The 18,894-nt window shown below is 37.2% G+C and overlaps 1 protein-coding gene across 46 annotated transcripts in view; it reads left to right on the top strand.

Moving 5' to 3' along the window:
* Pum2 (pumilio RNA binding family member 2) overlaps nt 1-18,894 on the top strand; it is a 154,823-nt gene that overhangs the window by 127,101 nt on the left and 8,828 nt on the right. For 15 of the 46 annotated variants that reach the window (XM_076559832.1, XM_076559850.1, XM_076559845.1 and 12 more), the window contains 3 exons: nt 14,938-15,205; nt 15,589-15,718; nt 16,544-16,672. In XM_076559832.1, coding sequence (XP_076415947.1) covers nt 14,938-15,205; nt 15,589-15,718; nt 16,544-16,672 — 527 coding nt within the window. Of the gene's footprint in view, nt 1-962; nt 1,200-14,937; nt 15,206-15,588; nt 15,719-16,543; nt 16,679-18,894 lie in introns of all 46 variants that reach the window. The other 31 variants (XM_076559819.1, XM_076559836.1, XM_076559834.1 and 28 more) reach the window with 3 other exon arrangements.

The following is an 18,894-nucleotide window of genomic DNA, read 5'->3' on the forward strand; positions in this document are numbered from 1 at the left end:
AGGAAATATTACATGAAATTCTTTACTATATTAAAGGTCTTTGGTTGAAAGAGATTAATACTTCAAAATAAAAATGTCTGTTCTGACCAAGTTTAGAGATAGGAATTTGGGGCATCCCCTTTACATTCTCAGTAAAGGATTTGACTATCCACACGCATGCTGCTTTTATAGCCAGATCTTGGATTGTTCTTCTGAGCATGCATTCCTAGCTAGTTCAGGGGTGGGGGACTTTACAACTTGAATCAGGCGCTTAGGAGGCCAGTGCTAGAATCTTTAAAATGAGGGGCCTTGGGGGTAAGAAGAAAAAGCTTGTCTTTGGTTTGATGTAATAAAGAGAGGCATTAATTTTTCCAAGAGAAAGTTTAGTGTTTGGGAGTTTTGTTTAACAAATTATATGAACAATACTGAAAAGTTATCTTCACTTGTATTTCACAACCAACCAGTAATATTCGGGCCAATATGCTCTTAAAGGGCTTCATTTGAACACAGCTAAATTTCACATCAGATATGACTGGTGAGGAAAATTTATAAATACTCCATAGTAATATGATTTTGGGGGAGGGCATTGAGTTGAAATCTTAAAAAACAGGTTCCAGACATTAGGATAATACCAAAGTAAACCTTATTTATTACTGTCCTGAAGCATAACTTTGCAATTTAGAGTTTATAAATCATACCAGGGTATTAAAGCACAGTAATCATGTGTTGGTGGTAAATATGTGTGAAATAATGAAACATATAACTGCTCTGTTAAGGATTTGCTTATTTATTTATTGGGGTGCATTTATACCCTTCTATGATTACTAAGTTGGTATATATAGTTATCACAGTAATTATCTTCTCCATGATGTTTCTAAAAATAATTATTGTGATCACTTCTATTATTGCCCAGCAAGAGTTGGGGATAGGTTTTATTCAGTTAACACTGTATGTAATTAGGGTTTTTTTTATTTCTTCTTCAGTTGGCAGTTCTGCAAGTAGTAGTGCCACAAGGAGAGAGTCTCTATCTACTAGCTCTGACTTGTACAAAAGATCTAGTAGCAGCCTAGCACCCATAGGGCAACCATTTTACAATAGTCTGGGATTTTCCTCCTCTCCAAGTCCAATAGGCATGCCTCTGCCAAGCCAAACTCCAGGACATTCACTTACGCCACCGCCATCACTTTCATCACATGGATCCTCATCCAGTTTGCATTTAGGTAAAAAAAAACCCAAAACCCTTTTTATTTGTATGTATACATGTATGTGTGTTTGTGTGTGTGTTTTAATATATGTAAAATATTGAATGTTGGATAAAACATGCCAAATTGCTTTTGCTTTTAGATACTAGCCTTTTGAAAAAGTTCTACTTTCCTGAAATTCAAAGTGAGGGTCTAATGTACAGTACAGTAAGGTAAAGACCCTCTTTTGTATCTTATGTTCTTTTTATGACATACAGCGGTGTGTTTTTTCATGTCTGTGCTTTTGATTTGTGTGTTTTAGAATATCTGAAAAGTCAGCTATTTATACATGATAGTGAAAGAAATTTTTACTATCAAAAGTTTTTGCACACCATAAGAAAACACTAGTTATACAATAATGGGATATAAATAATTTAGTTTAGTGCATTGTTGGACATTTTACCATAAGGTTATATCAGAGACTATCAGTTAATGTGTGTGCATCAGAGAAGTTAATGGGCTTCTCTTACTTTTGAATATGTTAAAAGACAAAAAAAAATGTTTTCAGCATGTTGTATTACTTTCTAAAGGTGAAGCATTTAGAACTTTTATTTCTATCTCTAATTAAAAATTATCCTCACCTCCAGATTATTAAATTGATGGTTACCCTTTATCTCCCCCCTCCCAAGCATTTGTCCATACAGATAACTGTATTTTTTGAAGGATTTTAAAAAATATTTTAGACATTACAGGCTGTATAATGAATCCCTATTTCATCAAAAAATTCTGCTATTAAAATTAGGCTTCAAATTTTGGTAATTTTTTTTAAAGTAAAACTGAAATTAAAGGATTCTGTTGCTGGCTTTATGTGCTTGAAAAGATTTTAAAAAGCTTGTGAATTTTTTTAAAGTAACATTATTAGTAATATATAATATAGTAGTAATATATAACATAATAGTAATATATAAATTAGTAATCCTTTTTTACTCTCCCCAACATATGGGTATATAACTTTTCCTCAAGCTCATTTGATAGAGTAAATGTCCAAATAAAAAAGGTATTTGTTGGCAGTGGTCATCATTTTAATTTATATTATTACATGGTGAGCTAGGTTTCTTTATTAAAGACTCTGGTCCTCCATCCCAAATTCTGAAATTTTGCTCTTTGGAAGATTTGTTCTTTTGAATGTATTGAACCTGTACCAGTTAGTTTATTCAGAAAGAGTCCTGAGGGCTGCCTTGCAGCACTCCAGTGGCAAACTTGGGTAGAGTACAGCCTCAGCCTCCATTATCAGCTAGCTGTCTTTGTCACAAGAGCTGCTTGGTTTCCTCTGTTGTTACCAGACTCCTCCACTATAAGATGTACATTCGAAATGTGTGCAAACGTTTGGAACACAAGAACCATAAAAGTGCCGGGCGTGGTGGTGCACACCTTTAATCCCAGACAGAGGCAGGCAGGTCTCTGAGTTCCAGGCCAGTCTGGTCTACAGAGCCAAGTTCTAGGACAGCCAGGTCTACACAGAGAAACCCTGTCTTGAAAAACCAAAGCCAAAAAAGAAAGAAAGCCATAAAAACAGGTGTATAGCAGTAGTTTTGTGTTCGTTAAAATTATATTTGTTGTGTCCTGTCATCTTTTCATAGGTAAGTTGCAGATCAGGTTCTGTTTAACTGTTGTTACTGCTTGTGTTTGTTTACTGAGAGCCTGTATAAATGGACTCATTCTATATAACTTGCTAAGAAAGTGAATAGACGTGATGACTTTAGGTATCTGTAATTATACTACGATCTGGATGTGTGTTTTTCTTTTTTAGACAGTAAAAAATCTGGCTGAATTACTTACAGAAGGAATTGTAGTCAGTTGCAGGAAATAGTCAACATCTAAGCAACCATCCTGTGTTACAGCCAGTGCTGTTGTCCCCAAAGCTTCAACAGGAAAGCAGATACTCAAACTCACTTCTGATAGCAGTTAGTAATTAATTACCTATCTTGGTTTCTTCTGCAAGCTCCACATTTCCTAGTTTTAGTCATGTGAAGGACAGCAATTTTAACAAGATTATCCCTGCCAAATTGAAAATAATTCACATTACATGAATTTGCTCTTTATACCCTTTTCATGAAAACAATCTAGTCCATACTTTCTTACTATTGGATCATGAAGGAAAGCTTCTATACTTTGTGACATAAAAAGTATTTATTATTTTGAAACACATTGTTGCTCTTAGGGCCTGGCTGACTTCGAATTTGTTGCATAGACAAATCTGACTTCAAATTAATGATGATCTTTCTGCCTTTGCTACCTCAGTGATATAGAAAGTGATTTTGAATTCTGTATCATTGAATTAGATTTCTGTGTAAGTCAATATCAAGATTGCTGATACATAAAATACTTTAAGGAAGTAGAATTTATGTATTTGATTTTATAAATCATTTTTCTCAGCTCCCATAGGATAATCTGAGGACATGATTTATTATCACAACTACTTTGGAGACTAAGGCAGGGATGATGGTATATTGAAGTTTAGCCAGGGCACTTAGCGAGACCTCTATTTCAAAGAGAGAGAGCAGATCCTCCTGCCTTACTAGAATTGGTTGAAATTAATTATAGATTATTTTTGGATAAGAGTTGAAGTAGTAAACATATAACTGTTAAATTTATCAGTGGTTCTTGGGTTCAACATTCTCCAAGTTCTTGATGAGACATTAACTTTAAAACTCAGCTTTCCTTTTGGTTATGCTAGCTGTTTAAATTCCACAGAAAGTGCCAAAAAAGCAACAATCTCTTTCTAAAAAGAAAATTTTTTCCAAAGAGTAAATATGTAATCAGTATATATCATTAGAATTGCTAGTCACTTTTATTGGATACCTATTTTAATTCCTAAGTTTTGAATATTTTTAAAATAAAAATCTTATATTTAGAACCTGTATGTTTTTTGGTAATATATTGAACTTAGAAGAATGAAAAATATTCTTAGCCTTCTATTATGTAATATAAAACCAGGTTTACTCTTCCTAAAGTACTGTAGCCACAACATTGTTATAACTTAATTTCTTATTGACTGATTTTCTTAGTTGACTTAAATATCTCTGTAGTCATTTCGTTTGTCATGGTCCAAATACAGTGCCTTCTTTTTTAGTTTGTCGTTTCATTTAGAGTTGTTTCCTCCACCGTTTTTCTTGTTTCCATTCATTTGTTGAAGAAATTGTCCTGTTGAATTTCTCACATTCTTGAGTTTGCTGATTGCTTCCCTATGGTGGTGGTAAGCATATGATTTCTTGTCAGTGTTTCCTGTAAATGGAATTCTATCTAGAACCTTGGTTAGGTAGGAAGTGGGTTAATGGGCTTGTTTGGCAAAAATGGGACTGGGTGTTTTCCGTTCTGTTGCTCTAGACAAGATACATCTGGTTGTCTTGTTTGTGAAACTGCTGGCCTCGTTGATGTAATGTTTTAGCAACCTTTTGACCATTGCCTAAAATACTTCTTCAGACAAAAGCAAAACAAAAATTTGCTGGGCGGTGGTGTCACATGCCTTTAATCCTAGCACTTGGTAGGCAGAGGCAGGTAGATCTCAGTGAGTTGGAGGACAGCCAGGACTGTTACACAGAGAAACCCTGTCTTGAAAAACCAAAAAATAAATATATATTTCTTCAGAAGTTACAAAATATTGTAACTATAAGTTCATTATTGATGAATTTCCTTTGTAACTTCTGGGTTACTCTGAAAGGCCATTCTTATAGCAGTTAAGATAATGCATCATCCTTTTATTTTCTAACTTTCAAAATAATTACTTGATGTCTAGTTTAGAGCCAAAAGTTTTACTAAGTTTGGTCCCCTCAGATAAATTCTGTGTCACTCCTTTTTAGGAGAGGAAAAGAGAATCTTGCTATATAGCCCAGGCTAACCTCAAACTCACTATACAAGCCCAGGCTAGCCTTGAATTTGTAATCTTTCTACCTTGAAAGTGCCAAAATTATAGGTATGAACTACATACCTGTTGAGGTTTACTTAAAATTCTGCCTTAGGGTCAGCACTGCTTAGTGAGTTATTTTCTGATGTTATATTGAGGTGAACAGTCTTTTACTTGCAATTGTTGAATCACACCTTTGTGGAAATGAGCATTTTAGTTAAGGATACATGTTCTGCACCTTGCATTATAATACAAGGGCATCATGCAGTCATGTTTTTCACTTTAGTAGTCAGTGAATTACATGAACTGGTCAATATTAGACTTTGGGATGTTAATTTTGCCCAACTGTATGGTAATGTAAGTGTTGTAGGCAAATGTAAGATAGGCTAGGCTATGCTGCTTAGTCGGTTAGGTGCATTTGTGCATTGTAGATTTGTCAGCTTACATTGGGCTTATTGGAATATGATGTCCCAAGTCAAGGAACATTTGTACATCACACTTCATCAGGATTACTGGATATTTACAATATTATTTTACTCTTTCTGGAGCTAGACAAGTATTGCCTTCCTGTATCTCCCCTTTAATAGACTTAAAATATGTTAGTGGTTTCTAATTTGTCCCAATGCTTATGTTCTTAGTATTTAGATTAGTTTGGGACTTCTTAGGTATAAAGCACCATTTTGTGTCTTTCCTTGGTTTTGATAGACTAAATGCTTTCTCAAAAATGTGCGCCTCCAACCCCATGAAAAGAAATGTTAAGATGTATAGTATGAGCCTTGAACTCAGTGGAAGTAGTTGAGTGAAAGATGGCTATGAATCGTGAAGGTTCATTGATGTTGAGTAAGTAAATAGGAGTACATTCACTCTGGATTAGACATTTTTAGAACTCATCTTTTCTCCTAATCAGAATATTTTATGTTAAAAATGGATTATTACTTACTGCTAAGATTTTTTTTCCCTGTGTAGTAGTATTTGCTAAAACTTCTGACTTTGACAGATTTATTCAACTGCTCCTCTTAGAGGAGATGTGTAAGAGTGAACAGATGGCAAGTTGATTGGTTGTTAGGCTATGTCCCATTTTTGTGTTTTATCTGTGATTGTTAAAAGCAAAGAACCAATATGAACTTTTTCAGTGTTAACTGAGTAGCATTAGTCATTTTTCCCTAAGACCCCTTCATGTTCATCATTTCATTCTTAGTGTTGTCATAGACTGGCTCAAAGCTATCCATTTAAAATGAAAACATTAAAAAGTAAATGAGCCCAAAAGGCTCAGACTAATAACTGAAAGAATTGAGGCCAGCATACAGTTAAGCCTTTTCTATTACGCTGTTACATGAGGAATGGAATGATTTTTAAAAAGTGTTTGAGTACTGTATTTTAACTAGCCTTTCAAGAAGTAATGTTTACATTATCCTGAGGATTTTTGTTTCCTTAGGAAGGCTTATTGTATAATATTATCAGACTTAGATTCCTTTCTCAATTTAGTTATTCTTGAGGGTTAAACAAAGAAATTCTAAAATTGTGTTTTATGGGGCAATTTATGGTTGGCTTTCTGCATAAAATTTTGTTTTGTTTTTATAACAGGGACTCTCACTGTGTGATTCTAGCTGGCCTGGCGCTCTCTGTGCAGACCAGGCTGGCCTGGAACCCACAGAGATCTGCCTGTCTCTTCCCTCATGAGTGCTGGGATTAAAGGCATGTGCCTCCATACCTGGCTGCAGATAAAAATTTATTGGTTTTGGTGGTGCTGGTTTTAAGACAGAATGATTTAATTTTTGCTCTTATGATTTTGTTCATTACGCTTAGTATTAGTTATTTTTCTCACAATTGTAACCAGATAACCGACCAGAAGCAGTAAAGGAACAAGTTCATTTTGACTTGTGGTTTGAGGATATAGTCCATTATAGCAGGAAGTTGTGTATCAGGATAGTGAGGTGGTTGGTTACATTGTATATGGAGTTAGGACTGGTGATGCTCATTTTGCATCTTCTCATTCATTCTGGGAATCCCGGGTGTGGGATGGTGTGTCCACATTCAGGGATGGTTTTCCTCAGATAAACCATGCTGGAAACACCTTCACAGATGAGCCTTGCAGTCTGTATCCTGTTCATTCCAAATCCAGTCAAATTGACTGTGAAAATTAACCATGAACCCTTAAAGCATATCTGTAACATTGTGGTGCTAATGTTTAGATGATTCCAGATTTAAGACAGAATACTTGGTTGGTCATAACACTTTGGTACTAGATCAGTTGAGGCCTAAGTTTAAATTTGTACAATTTGGACTTCTTGTCCAAAACTTAAATCTTTGAGCACTCAAAAGTCTCCTGTTATTTCGAACATTTTCATTCAAGTTTTCATCCTGAGCATACTCAGCATTGAGTTCTACACAAATACTCTAAAATCTGAAAATCTCAGAAACACTTGAAGTCCTTTGCATTTCACATAAGGAACACTGTTGCCCTAGACCTCATGAGGTGAAGAGTTTGCAATTAAGTGCCCTTGCTGAACTTTGCAGAAGTTACTATATGAAAAGAGGTATCATGCAGAAAGAAGTAATTTATGGTTGCAGTTGGACTCGAATGGCACACTTGATTTTTAACTCAAGGACCCACTGTATGTTCACATAAGCCTTGAGCCGTGTTGTCTCCTTCATGTAGTTTTTCCTTTTTCTCTCTATATATTCCATTGACTGAACTGCATGTGCCATTACATTTTTAAATGGAGAAGATTTATGGGATGGGAGATAGAAATTTAAGTCTAAATTTTTATATGTTTTAAAATTCATGCCCACCGCTGAAATATTTTGTAGATGAGAGCTTTTGCTTGTATTTGTTGACTTGATTTTCCAGCTTTGCTGACTTTAATTGATCATGTACTGTCATTATTTGCCCATTGTCTGTCTTCCCATTTCATTTTCACACTGTAGTTCCAAAGCCTGAGAGCATTGTAAAGGTACCAACTAATGGCTTCATTTAGTGTTATCAATTTTTTTCAAGTTTTTAAAAAGAAATTTTATTAATTGACAATCATTGGAAAAGCGCAATCAAGGATCTGTGAGGCAGTCTTGAAGTACACTTAAAAAACTGCCTGTCCTGGAACTTGCTCTGTAAACCAGGCTGTCCTTGAACTCAAGAGATCTGCCTGCTTCTTCCTCCCAAGTGCTGGGATTAAAGGCGTGGGCCACTGCAGACACATAAATGTCTTACATCTTTAAAAGAATACTGTAAATAGAATGTAAATAACAAGTTTTACTCATAATTACTAAGATGAATTGCTTATTCAGTGTCTTTTATGTAGTTGATTAACTTCTGCTTTAGATTTGGTTTGTTGTGTTTTGGTAGTGCAGAATTTTTTTTTGGTAGTGCAGAGAATTGAACCAAAGGTGCTAAACACCCAATTATCCAGCACAAATTTAACCAAAATTGAATACTTAATGTGATATACTCTAGCTGAGAAAAACCACAACCTCTCTTCTCTGTCATCAAATTTGTACATTTGTGGTGCTCTCACGTTATTTTATTAAATAATTTAGTTCTACAGGAAGGTAGTAATTCTCTGCAGTAGAAACAATAATGTTCCTTTGTAGTTCATACTAAGTTTGTTGTTGGCAGGTTTGTGGTTAGAATTGTTTTGAGGTTTATTTTTCCCAATACATTACAAGTTAGAAAGTCCAGACCTTTCTGTAACTTTAAGAGTTACCAAGACACACTGGACGGTGGAGCATGCCTTTAATCCCAGTACTCGGGAGGCAGAGGCAGGCTGATCTCTGTGAGGTCGAGGCCAGCCTGGTCTACAGAGCGAGATCCAGGACAGGCACCAAAGCTACATAGAGAAATCCTGTCTCGAAAAAAGGGGGGAAAAAAAAAGAGTTAAGTAAGCTGGTACACTCCTGTGATCCCAGCATTTTGAAGACTGAGGCAAGAAGATTTGTAAGTTCAGTACCAACCTGGGCAACAGTTTGTGGTAGCAGATTGACTCTCAACAAGTTGTGGAGGAAGAAGCAGGCAGATCTCTTGAGTTCAAAACAGCCTGGTCTACAGAGCAAGTTCCAGGACAGGCTGCAAAGCTACACAGAGAAACCCTGTCTCAAACTAAACAAAACAAAACAAAACAAAACAAAAAAAAAGATTTTTCTAAGTTTGGTACATCTTTCACAATATCTTTCTAGTTGAGTTCTTTACCACTTAATAACACCAAGGAAGAAAATAAATATGTTTGTGTGTGTTCATAACAAATTTTGATACCGCTCCAATCATGGCTTAAGAGAAATAACCCTGCTCTTATATATAATTCATAACCTCAATCAAGAAAGGCTGCTGAGTTGCTGGAGAGATGGCTCAGCGCTTAAGAGCATGTAAGTGTTCTTGGAGAGGACTGAAATTCAGTACCCAGCATCCTTCTCACTGTCAGGTGTCACTTTGGTTCTAGGGGATAGATACCCTCTTCTCATCTCTGAGGGCACCAGGGGTGTATATGGTGCACATACATACACACAGGAAAAACAGTCACTTAAAAAGAAATCCAGATGCACCTCTGTGGTCTTTTCAGTATGGCAAAAAGTATCGGAGAAAAGCCAAGTGAAACCAGAAAGGATGAAATAACTTTTGTCCTTTTGTCCATGGTAGTTAACTAGTAGAAATTTACCTTGCTGATCTTTTGATGGAGATGAGAAAATGAGTTTTCAGAGTATTCTTGTGTTCATTGATCTAGAAAGGAGGTAGTTTTCATGAAAGAAATCCAAGCAGTTTTGTTTTTGTTTTTGTTTTTGTTTTTTTTTTTTTTTTTGGTTTTTCCGAGACAGGGTTTCTCTACGTAGCTTTGCGCCTTTCCTGGAGCTCACTTGGTAGCCCAGGCTGGCCTCGAACTCACAGAGATCCGCCTGGCTCTGCCTCCCGAGTGCTGGGATTAAAGGCGTGCGCCACCACCGCCCGGCCCAAGCAGTTTTGAAACCAGACAATCATTCTCTTTTGATAGAATAATGGAGGTAGAACTGTATGTTTTTGAGGGAGATGATATACCAGTCTGAATACTAAGTGGGTCATATGTTAAAACCTGGTCTGTTTAGATAGTCTGAGTGAAGGGGGTTTAAGTACCTTCTGTGGTGATGATACCATACACCATACGTTTAGTTAGAGCCCTAGAGACTACAAGATAAGACTTCTAAGCTGCTTTTAGAAAAGAATCATAGACAGTAGAATACCAGATACTGCTGTGTGAAAGACCTTCTGGTCTGCAGTTACCCAGTGTCTCTGTACATATTCTCACAAAATTATACATTTAACATGACATACTTGTGTCATTTGTGCTTTTAAATATTAGCCTATTAAGATGGCATCAAACTTCTTACTATCATCACTTCATTATTTAAATATGTAGTCCTTAAAATAAAATTTAAAAAAAAATTTCTTTGTAGTTTGAGAGATGGCTCAGCAGCACTGGCTGCTCTTCCAGAGGACCTGGGTTCAATTCCCAGGACCCATATGACAACTCACAACTGTCTGTAAATACGGTTCTGACACCCTCACACAGACAAAACAAACACTAATGTACATGGAATAAAATTAAAATAAATTTAAACATGTAGTACTTGTCTTTTCTCCAACAAAATGCTTATGTATCTATGTCTAAATATATAATTATTGCTAATAATTAGAACATTTTACACAGTTTATATACCCTATATAGTGTCAGTTTTCTAAGTTTACATATTATAAATGATATTAAATGTTTTCTTTGAAATGCAGCAGAGCATTTCTGAAAATTTAAATTGCTTATTCAGCACAACTAATTAGTAGTTAAGCTTTCTTGATTAAGTTGTTTAGGTTCCCTGGCTTACTTTAACACAAAATGGGAATACATTTGTATCACAAAGGATGACATTGTGTTATATGTCATTGTTACAATGAAACATCATAAAACAATGTTGCCTGTGTAGAGGAACATAAAAAGATGTGAACTTTAGTGTGTGTACATACAAGGTTTTTAAACATGAGGAAAAAGTGAAAACAGTACATCTGAGTCATACTAACCTGGGAAATGCTGTGTTATTGCATCTTTAATGAATTGAAGTGACATGGTCGTGCTGTCCTTCCATCTTTCATACTTGAGATTGGTAGGTACATGTACTCTGTGTTTAAGCATACTAGTACTCGGTATTCTAGTCAGTGGATGGATAGCTAGATGACTTCAGAGAACAGGAATGTATCTTGTACTTCTGAAGACTAGAAGTCTAAAATAAATGTGCAGGTTTGGTCATACTCTGAAGGTTCTGGAGGTAGCTTTTTCCTTACCCTTTGAGTTTCTGGTAGGTGTTGTCAGTTTTCCCTTTTCTGTGGCTTGAAGATACAGAACTCCAGTCTGCCACCATCAAGTCAATACATGGCTGTCTCCATAAGAATCTCTTAGAGCAGTGGTTTTCAACCTTCTTAATGCTGCAACCCTTTAATACAGTTCCTTATGTTGTGCTGACCCCCAACCATAAAGTTATTTTCGTTGCTACTTCATGACTGTAATTTTGCTACTGTTAGAAATTGTGCTGTTGGAGAGATGGCTCAGTGGTTAAGAGAACTGACTGCTCTTCTAGAGGTCCTGAGTTCAATTCCCAGCAACCACATGATGGCCCATAACCACCTGCAGTGAGATCTTAAACTTAAAACTGTCTCAAGTAGAGAAAAATATGGCCCAGTGAGATGGCTCAACAGGTAAAGATATTTAACATGGAACAAGCCTGGCAACTAGACTTGAGTTTCTAGGATGCATAGAAGATGAAAGAAGAAAACACACAGAGTTTTAAAGGAAACAGGGAAGAGGGATGGTAAGGATAGGCAGGTCTGAGACAGATCAGGAATTGCTATTCCAGATTGAGTGGGAGGTGAGTGGTGATTGAAGCTAGCCAGATGTGTTCTGCTTGGTTGCTGCATTGCTTTCTTTAACACTGTATTCAACACTGTACAGCCTTGGCTGGTCTGGAACTCAGAAAGATCCACTTGCCTCTGCCTCCCGTGCTGTGGGAGTAAAGGCATGTGAGACCATACCCAGTTTACTTTCTTAAATGATGTTTTTAGTTTCTGCTACTTAGTATGGAAGAATTCTAAATCATTAGACTTCTCAGAGAAATTGAAATTGTCATGAATGAAAATGAAAGATAATATCATGAAGGCAGCATACCCTAACTGACTAGCGGCATGTCACTTTGCTGTCAGACCCTAGACTAAAGTGACAGTACTGAGTCCTGGTCTGCTTGTTCTACACACCCACTCATAGTTGTTTAAAGCTAGTGAGAGGGAGAGAGTGAATGGGATTTGCCGCCCTCTCACATAGCAGGCGGCCCAATCTCAGTGGCAGCAGAAGCACAAATAAGGGTGGCCAGTTTGTTTGCATGCTCTACAATAAGTTTGGAATAGTTGGGGGTCTCATGAAGAAACAGGGCAGTTAGTTATTTGTTAATCTCAAATTATTATTTGTTTAGATTGTCTAAATGTTAGAATTTTACTATATTTATTTTATCATCTAAAAATAGTGTCTTTTCAAGCTCTAATCAATTTGGCATTATTAACTAAACAAAGATCATATTGGGAATTGGCTTTGGGGAGCAAATAGAATAGCATCAAGGAATGTCGAGTATAGAGAAATTACTGATAAGTATTGGTAACATAAAATAGGTATTGCCACATAAAGTCACCTTGGCAATTTGGTGTTGACAGTCATTAGTGCATTAAGGTTAAGTTTAGACCCCACTAACAGCAGTAGTACAAAGAGTGTATGTATGAACAATTAGAGGGTGTAAGTAGCTAATGAGTATAGTTTTTGTAAAAGTCATGCTAACTGCAGTATCAAAGAATAAAATTGCCTGTGTGTGCTATGTATGGAACAATTGGTAGAATGCTTGGCTGGCATACACAAAGGCTTAGGATTTGCCCCTATCACCACATAAACCAGGCGTGGTAATGTAGTTCTGTAATCTTCAGAAGTGACAGCAAGAGGATCAGGAGGAGTTCAAGGGACTCAAGGCAGGTCTGGGATGCATGTGACCCTGTCTCAAAAGTAAAGTGGCCTAGGCCTACAGGGGGACTTAGTGGGTAAGGTGCTTGCTACCAGGTTTGAGGACCTGAGTTTGAACCCCAGGATCCACATGATGGAATGAGAGAACTGACTTCTGTTGTCTACCCCCATCCCACCCCCAAAGAAATGTAAAATAAATAAATAATGTGTGGTAAATCAGTCATCCATGCAATTATATAAACAGATAATGAGAACCAGTTGGCGGTAGTCATAAAACCTGAACAGAATTTGAAATACTGAGCTTTATAACACAAGTATTTCACTTGTGACTACTGAAATAATTAGAACTGAAAAAGAATTTGGCTAAATTACACACTTTAAATAGGATTGTTCTAGAAAGAAATTTTAGGGGCTCTATGTTACATAAAATGTCTGAGCTGGAAAGATGGCTCAGCAGTTAGCACATAATCCTTTTGCAGAGGACCCAAATTCGCTTCTGGCTTTGAGTGGCATATGACTACCTATTATTCCAGCTCTAGGGCAGTGGTTCTCAACCTTCCTAACACTGTGACCCTTTACAGTTAGTTACTCATATTGTGACCCCCACCCATAAAATTATTTTCTTTGCTGCTGTTAATGAGTCTTAATGTAAATATCTGACATGCAGGATATCTGATATGCGACTCCCAAAGGGGTTCAATCTACAGGTTGAGAACTGCTGTTCTAGGGAGCTTTGATATTTGTCCTCTAAGGAAACCACCACCTGGGTGCATGCATCCACATACGTGTATACACTTTAAAAATACCAAGTCTTCTTCCCCTAAGATTCAGGTTGTCATTTAGTAAGTGTGTTAGACATCAGTTATCTAGCATGTAGTTTGATGTAGTTTGAGGATACTTAACAAAGGGTGAGTGATTCTCAAATGTTTACTGTGCTGTGAATTGCTGTAGGAATTCACAGAAAGGAAATTAAGATAGGATAGTTGCTAGAGGTAGAGGGGTAAAGAGTGCCGTTCACACTGCTGTATTAACTTCCTGTTCCCGAGCCTTTTCATACCTTTTTAAAAGGTAACATCTTCCTCCCACTTTGCACAGGTATTGGGTTCTCTCTACACTGGCCTGGGCTGACTCTGTAGCACGACTGTATTTAATGTACAGTTGGTATAAGAGAAGGCTGATGGTGGATATTGTTTTGTAACTGCTAAATCTGAATCTTATAGTTGTCTTTACATTTTCCTGTTTTAAAAGGACACTGTCAAGTACTTTAGCTACTATTCAGAATAGAAACAATTTCCTCATATTTAAGTTTGTTTCTGTTACTGCCTTTTATTTTCTTGTATGGAATAAGCGTATATTGGAGGCTTGTGGTTATGGTTCTAGGAATAACTGCTATTCGTTACTACTATTCCTTATCTACAGGATAATAGCATTTTATGGGGGCTATCTTCAATGAAACATTTTCAAAAAAAGTTTCAAAAAAGGATACTATGGGTTCTTTAAAAGTTTCAGACTTGTCTTTACATAGAAGTATATTTGAAAATATATTTTTAATATGTTCCCCAAAGGTATAGATTTACCACTCAATGTTATTCCATTGTACCATAAATGAATCTTTTTTCCTGTGGTGTTGGATAGAACTCAGGGCCTTGAGTATGCTAGGCAAACACTCTACCACTGAGCTACATCCTGAGACTGCAAATGAATTTTGAATCATTTTCATGGCTACAGATTTGCGTTTTACTAGGTAACTATAACGTACTTGTTAATATAGTTGAAAGCTTTGTTGAAGCTTATTGACTCATTTAAATTGTAATTTATCTGTGGAATACCTTGTCAAAAATATTTGCTGACCACGGCTGCTTTGTTGTAGGAGGACTGACAAATGGTAGTGGTCGCTATATCTCTGCAGCACCTGGAGCAGAAGCAAAATACCGAAGTGCCTCAAGCACTTCCAGTCTGTTTAGCTCCAGCAGCCAGCTCTTTCCTCCTTCTCGGCTCCGCTATAATAGGTCTGATATCATGCCTTCCGGCCGTAGTAGGTTATTGGAAGATTTCAGGAACAACCGCTTCCCCAACCTTCAGCTCAGAGACCTGATTGGACATATAGTCGAGTTTTCTCAAGACCAGCATGGCTCCAGGTATGTGGTTATGGTTTCTCACACATCTGTGTTTATCTTCCTCGGCTATATGGTAAGACTCTTTTTCTGTCTATCCTTCATTCCTTTCTTTTTTTTCCTTCCTTTTTTTTCCTTAAAGGAAAAGGTAAGAGTTTTTAATTTTGCTGACTGAAGTGGCATGTGCCTGAGGCTGCCCTAAGCTACATAGTGATTTTTAGGGCAGCCTGGGCTGTATTGTATTGCAAGATCCTTTTACGCGCGCACGCACACACACACACACACACACACACACACACACACACACACACACACACACACACACACACACACACGGTGGGGCATACAGATGACTTTAGAAAGATTGTTTTTAGCTTATCTTGGGATTTAAATTTTTTCCCTTATAGATTCATACAGCAAAAGCTAGAGAGAGCCACTCCAGCTGAGCGACAGATGGTATTTAATGAAATTCTACAGGCAGCCTATCAGTTAATGACAGATGTTTTTGGAAACTATGTTATACAGAAGTTTTTTGAGGTAAGTACATTTATATATATGCTCATTCAGTTTTGCTAGCAAATAGCTCTAAAGTTGGGCAGTAGTCATTCTCAATAAAAATGAACTAAGATCAGAAGATATTTGAAAATCATATGTCCAGGGCTAGTAAAGTACTTGTCCTGCGTGCATAAAGACCTGAATTTGGGCCCCAAGTGCCCACATAAGTAGCTAGGCATGTCAGTGAGTGTCTGTAATCCCAGCACTGGGGGACCAGAGACAGGAACCCTGTGGCTTTTTGGTGAGACTGCCTGCCTGAATCACCAATGTCCAGGTTTAGTGACACACAGACCCTGTCTCAAAAAGGCTAAAGTAGGGCTAGACAGATGGCTGGCTCCACAGTTGAGAGTGCTTACTGCTTTGATTAAGGTTTGTTTCCCCCGCACCCATATAGTGAGACTCACAACCACTTGTTCCGGGGACTCTGACGCCTCCCTTTGAGGGCACACACATACATGTTTTTCAAAATAAATTTAAAAGAGAAAGAGTACAGATAAGCCAGGCATTGTTGTACAAATCTTTAGGTTGCACACATAGCTCCAGTACTCAGGAGGCAGAAGCAGGTGAATCTCCCGAGTTCCAGGCCAGACAGGGCTACATAGTGAGACCATATGTGGTAGGGGTGATTGTGTAAAGATAATAAGATAAAAAACAAGTTAATTTTAATGTGATTCAACACTCCACAAAAGGTAACTACTACAAGTGCTTCTTGAGTGTTAGATTTTACTATAGTTACAAAGTGTAGCAGATAGTATGTTGGTCAAGTTTAGCAAAGTACTCTCATACTGACTTCTTACTGTCTTTCAGTTTGGAAGTTTGGATCAGAAATTAGCCCTGGCCACTCGTATTCGTGGTCATGTTCTACCATTAGCCTTGCAGATGTATGGCTGCCGTGTTATTCAGAAAGCATTGGAGTCTATTTCTTCTGATCAGCAGGTAATTGTAAGTTGAGATACAAGTTTTGTAATATTTAAAGTTAAATTTCTTTTTATCTCACAATCTGGAGAAAAAAATGACCTAACAGTTTCTACCGGGAGACTTCAAGATCTTTTTATAAAATGTGTCTAGAACAGTCATTGCTATTCTAAGTTCCATAGTGGGTCTTGGATGTGTTACCCATTCACTGCTGTTCCTTCCATGGAGTGCCAAGTGATGTGTCTTTGCAGTCACCTACCTTCTTCTTTTTTTTTTTTTTCTTTTCCTGCTGTACTTTATTAGGAAAATAGCAGTCTATCTATGTACAGAACAGGGCCACGTCCAGCCCTGGAGAGCTGAGTGGCTGTCGTCGTGGGTTACAGAGAAGGGCCCTGAACACCTACCTTCTTCTTACCTGCAGTTTCAGCATGCATTACACTGTTTGCAGTTTATTCGGGGTCTACCCAGTATTTCTATTGTACGGATTTTAAGCAACATTCTCATGTTCTAGTTAGTAAATACGTGTGTGTGTGTGTGTGTGTGTGTGTGTGTGTGTGTGTGTGTGTGTGTGTATACACACTTTAGAGCACATGCTGCTCTACTAGAGGACCTAAGTTCAGTTCATACCCAAGCATACATGCCATAATCTCACATAGATACACATAAAAATTTTTAAAATAATAATTAAAAAATTGTCTTAGAAAAAGATTTACTTGATTTTAAAGAAAAGTGTGTGTGTGTGTGTGTGTGTGTGTTGAATGATAAGAGTATTTTAATAAAGGACCAATGTAATTCCCGTTAACATTCATTGGGCCTCCTAATAAGTTATGAATATAATCTTTAAAATAATTTGAAATAGACAATAGTATTCAGAGCTATGAGAATAAATGTTACTTTACCAGATTTTTGGTTTTTCAAGACAGGGTTTCTCTGTGTAGCTTTGCGCCTTTCCTGGAACTCACTCTGTAGACCAGGCTGGCCTTGAACTCACAGAGATCCACCTGGCTCTGCTTCCTGAGTGCTCCGGATTAAAGGCATGCGCCACCACCACCCGGCAAACACCATAAATTTATTTTATGTGTTTATATAACGGGAAACTATAAGTAAACAAAAGAGCTTTTTTCTTAACTTCATATTAATCATTTAGAAAGCCAGTTTTGACTATTAGACAATTAAAGTAAATTCTGTAGGTTTAAAAACAGAAGGAGGATGGTGTCTTAAGATCTCTATGTCTGTTGATTAAAAACCCAGTGACCAGGTCTGGAGAGATGGCTCAGAGGGTAAGAGCACTGGTTGTTCTTCTAGAGGTCCTGAGTTCATTCCCAGCAACTATATGATGGCTTACAACCATGTATGAGATCTGGTGCCATCTTACATCCTGCAGGTGTACATGCAGACAGAACACTGTATATATAATAAGCAAATAAATAAAAAAACAAAACTACCATGACCAAAATCGACTTACAGAGGAACGGGTTTATTTATTTCAGCTCACTTGACGGAAGTGAGGTCAAGACCTGGAGGCAGGAGCTGATACAGAGGCAATGGAGGGTGCTGCTTACTGGCTTGCTCTCCATGGCTTTCTCAGCCTCTTTTTTATAGCATCCACTCAGCCCAGATATAGATCACCAGCCCAGGGGTGACACCAACACAGTCATCTGGGCCCTTCCACATCAGTAACTAACTAAGAAAATGCACCACAGGCTTGCCATGGGTCCGTCTGGTAGGGGCAATTTGTCACTTGAGGTTCCTCTTCCAAAATGATTCTAGTTTGTGTCAAGTTGACATAAAACTAACCAGCAAGGAGGAGGGAGGTGGGTAAATGTGTAAGGCGCGCTACACAGAGAAACCCTGTCTCGAAAAACCAAAAAAAAAAAAAAAAAAGAATTTTTTAAGTACATGTATTTGTGTGTGTGTGTGTGTGTGTACGTACACCTTAATCACAAAACTTAAAATCTGGAAGAAAACTCCATTATTCCTGTGGAAGAAATTCTTAGTTTTAGATTTATTGAAATATGGCACAGTAGAGAAAGCCAACATATTTGAATACTCAAAGCTTTAAGTCGGTCATAGGTATCAAAAGTAGCATAGTCTCTCCATAGCTGTGCCTTTGGTATTTGGAAATAAAAGGGACTGATACTGTCTTAATGAGAACTGGTTAATAGATAATAGTATCTTTTTTAAGTTATGGGTTTTTAAGTTAATTATATTTTATAATTCAGTCTGTTTTAGTTGAAGCATAA

Source organism: Peromyscus maniculatus, chromosome 22, assembly GCF_049852395.1.
Source record: "Peromyscus maniculatus bairdii isolate BWxNUB_F1_BW_parent chromosome 22, HU_Pman_BW_mat_3.1, whole genome shotgun sequence".
In the NCBI taxonomy this organism is placed as follows: Eukaryota; Metazoa; Chordata; class Mammalia; order Rodentia; family Cricetidae; genus Peromyscus; species Peromyscus maniculatus.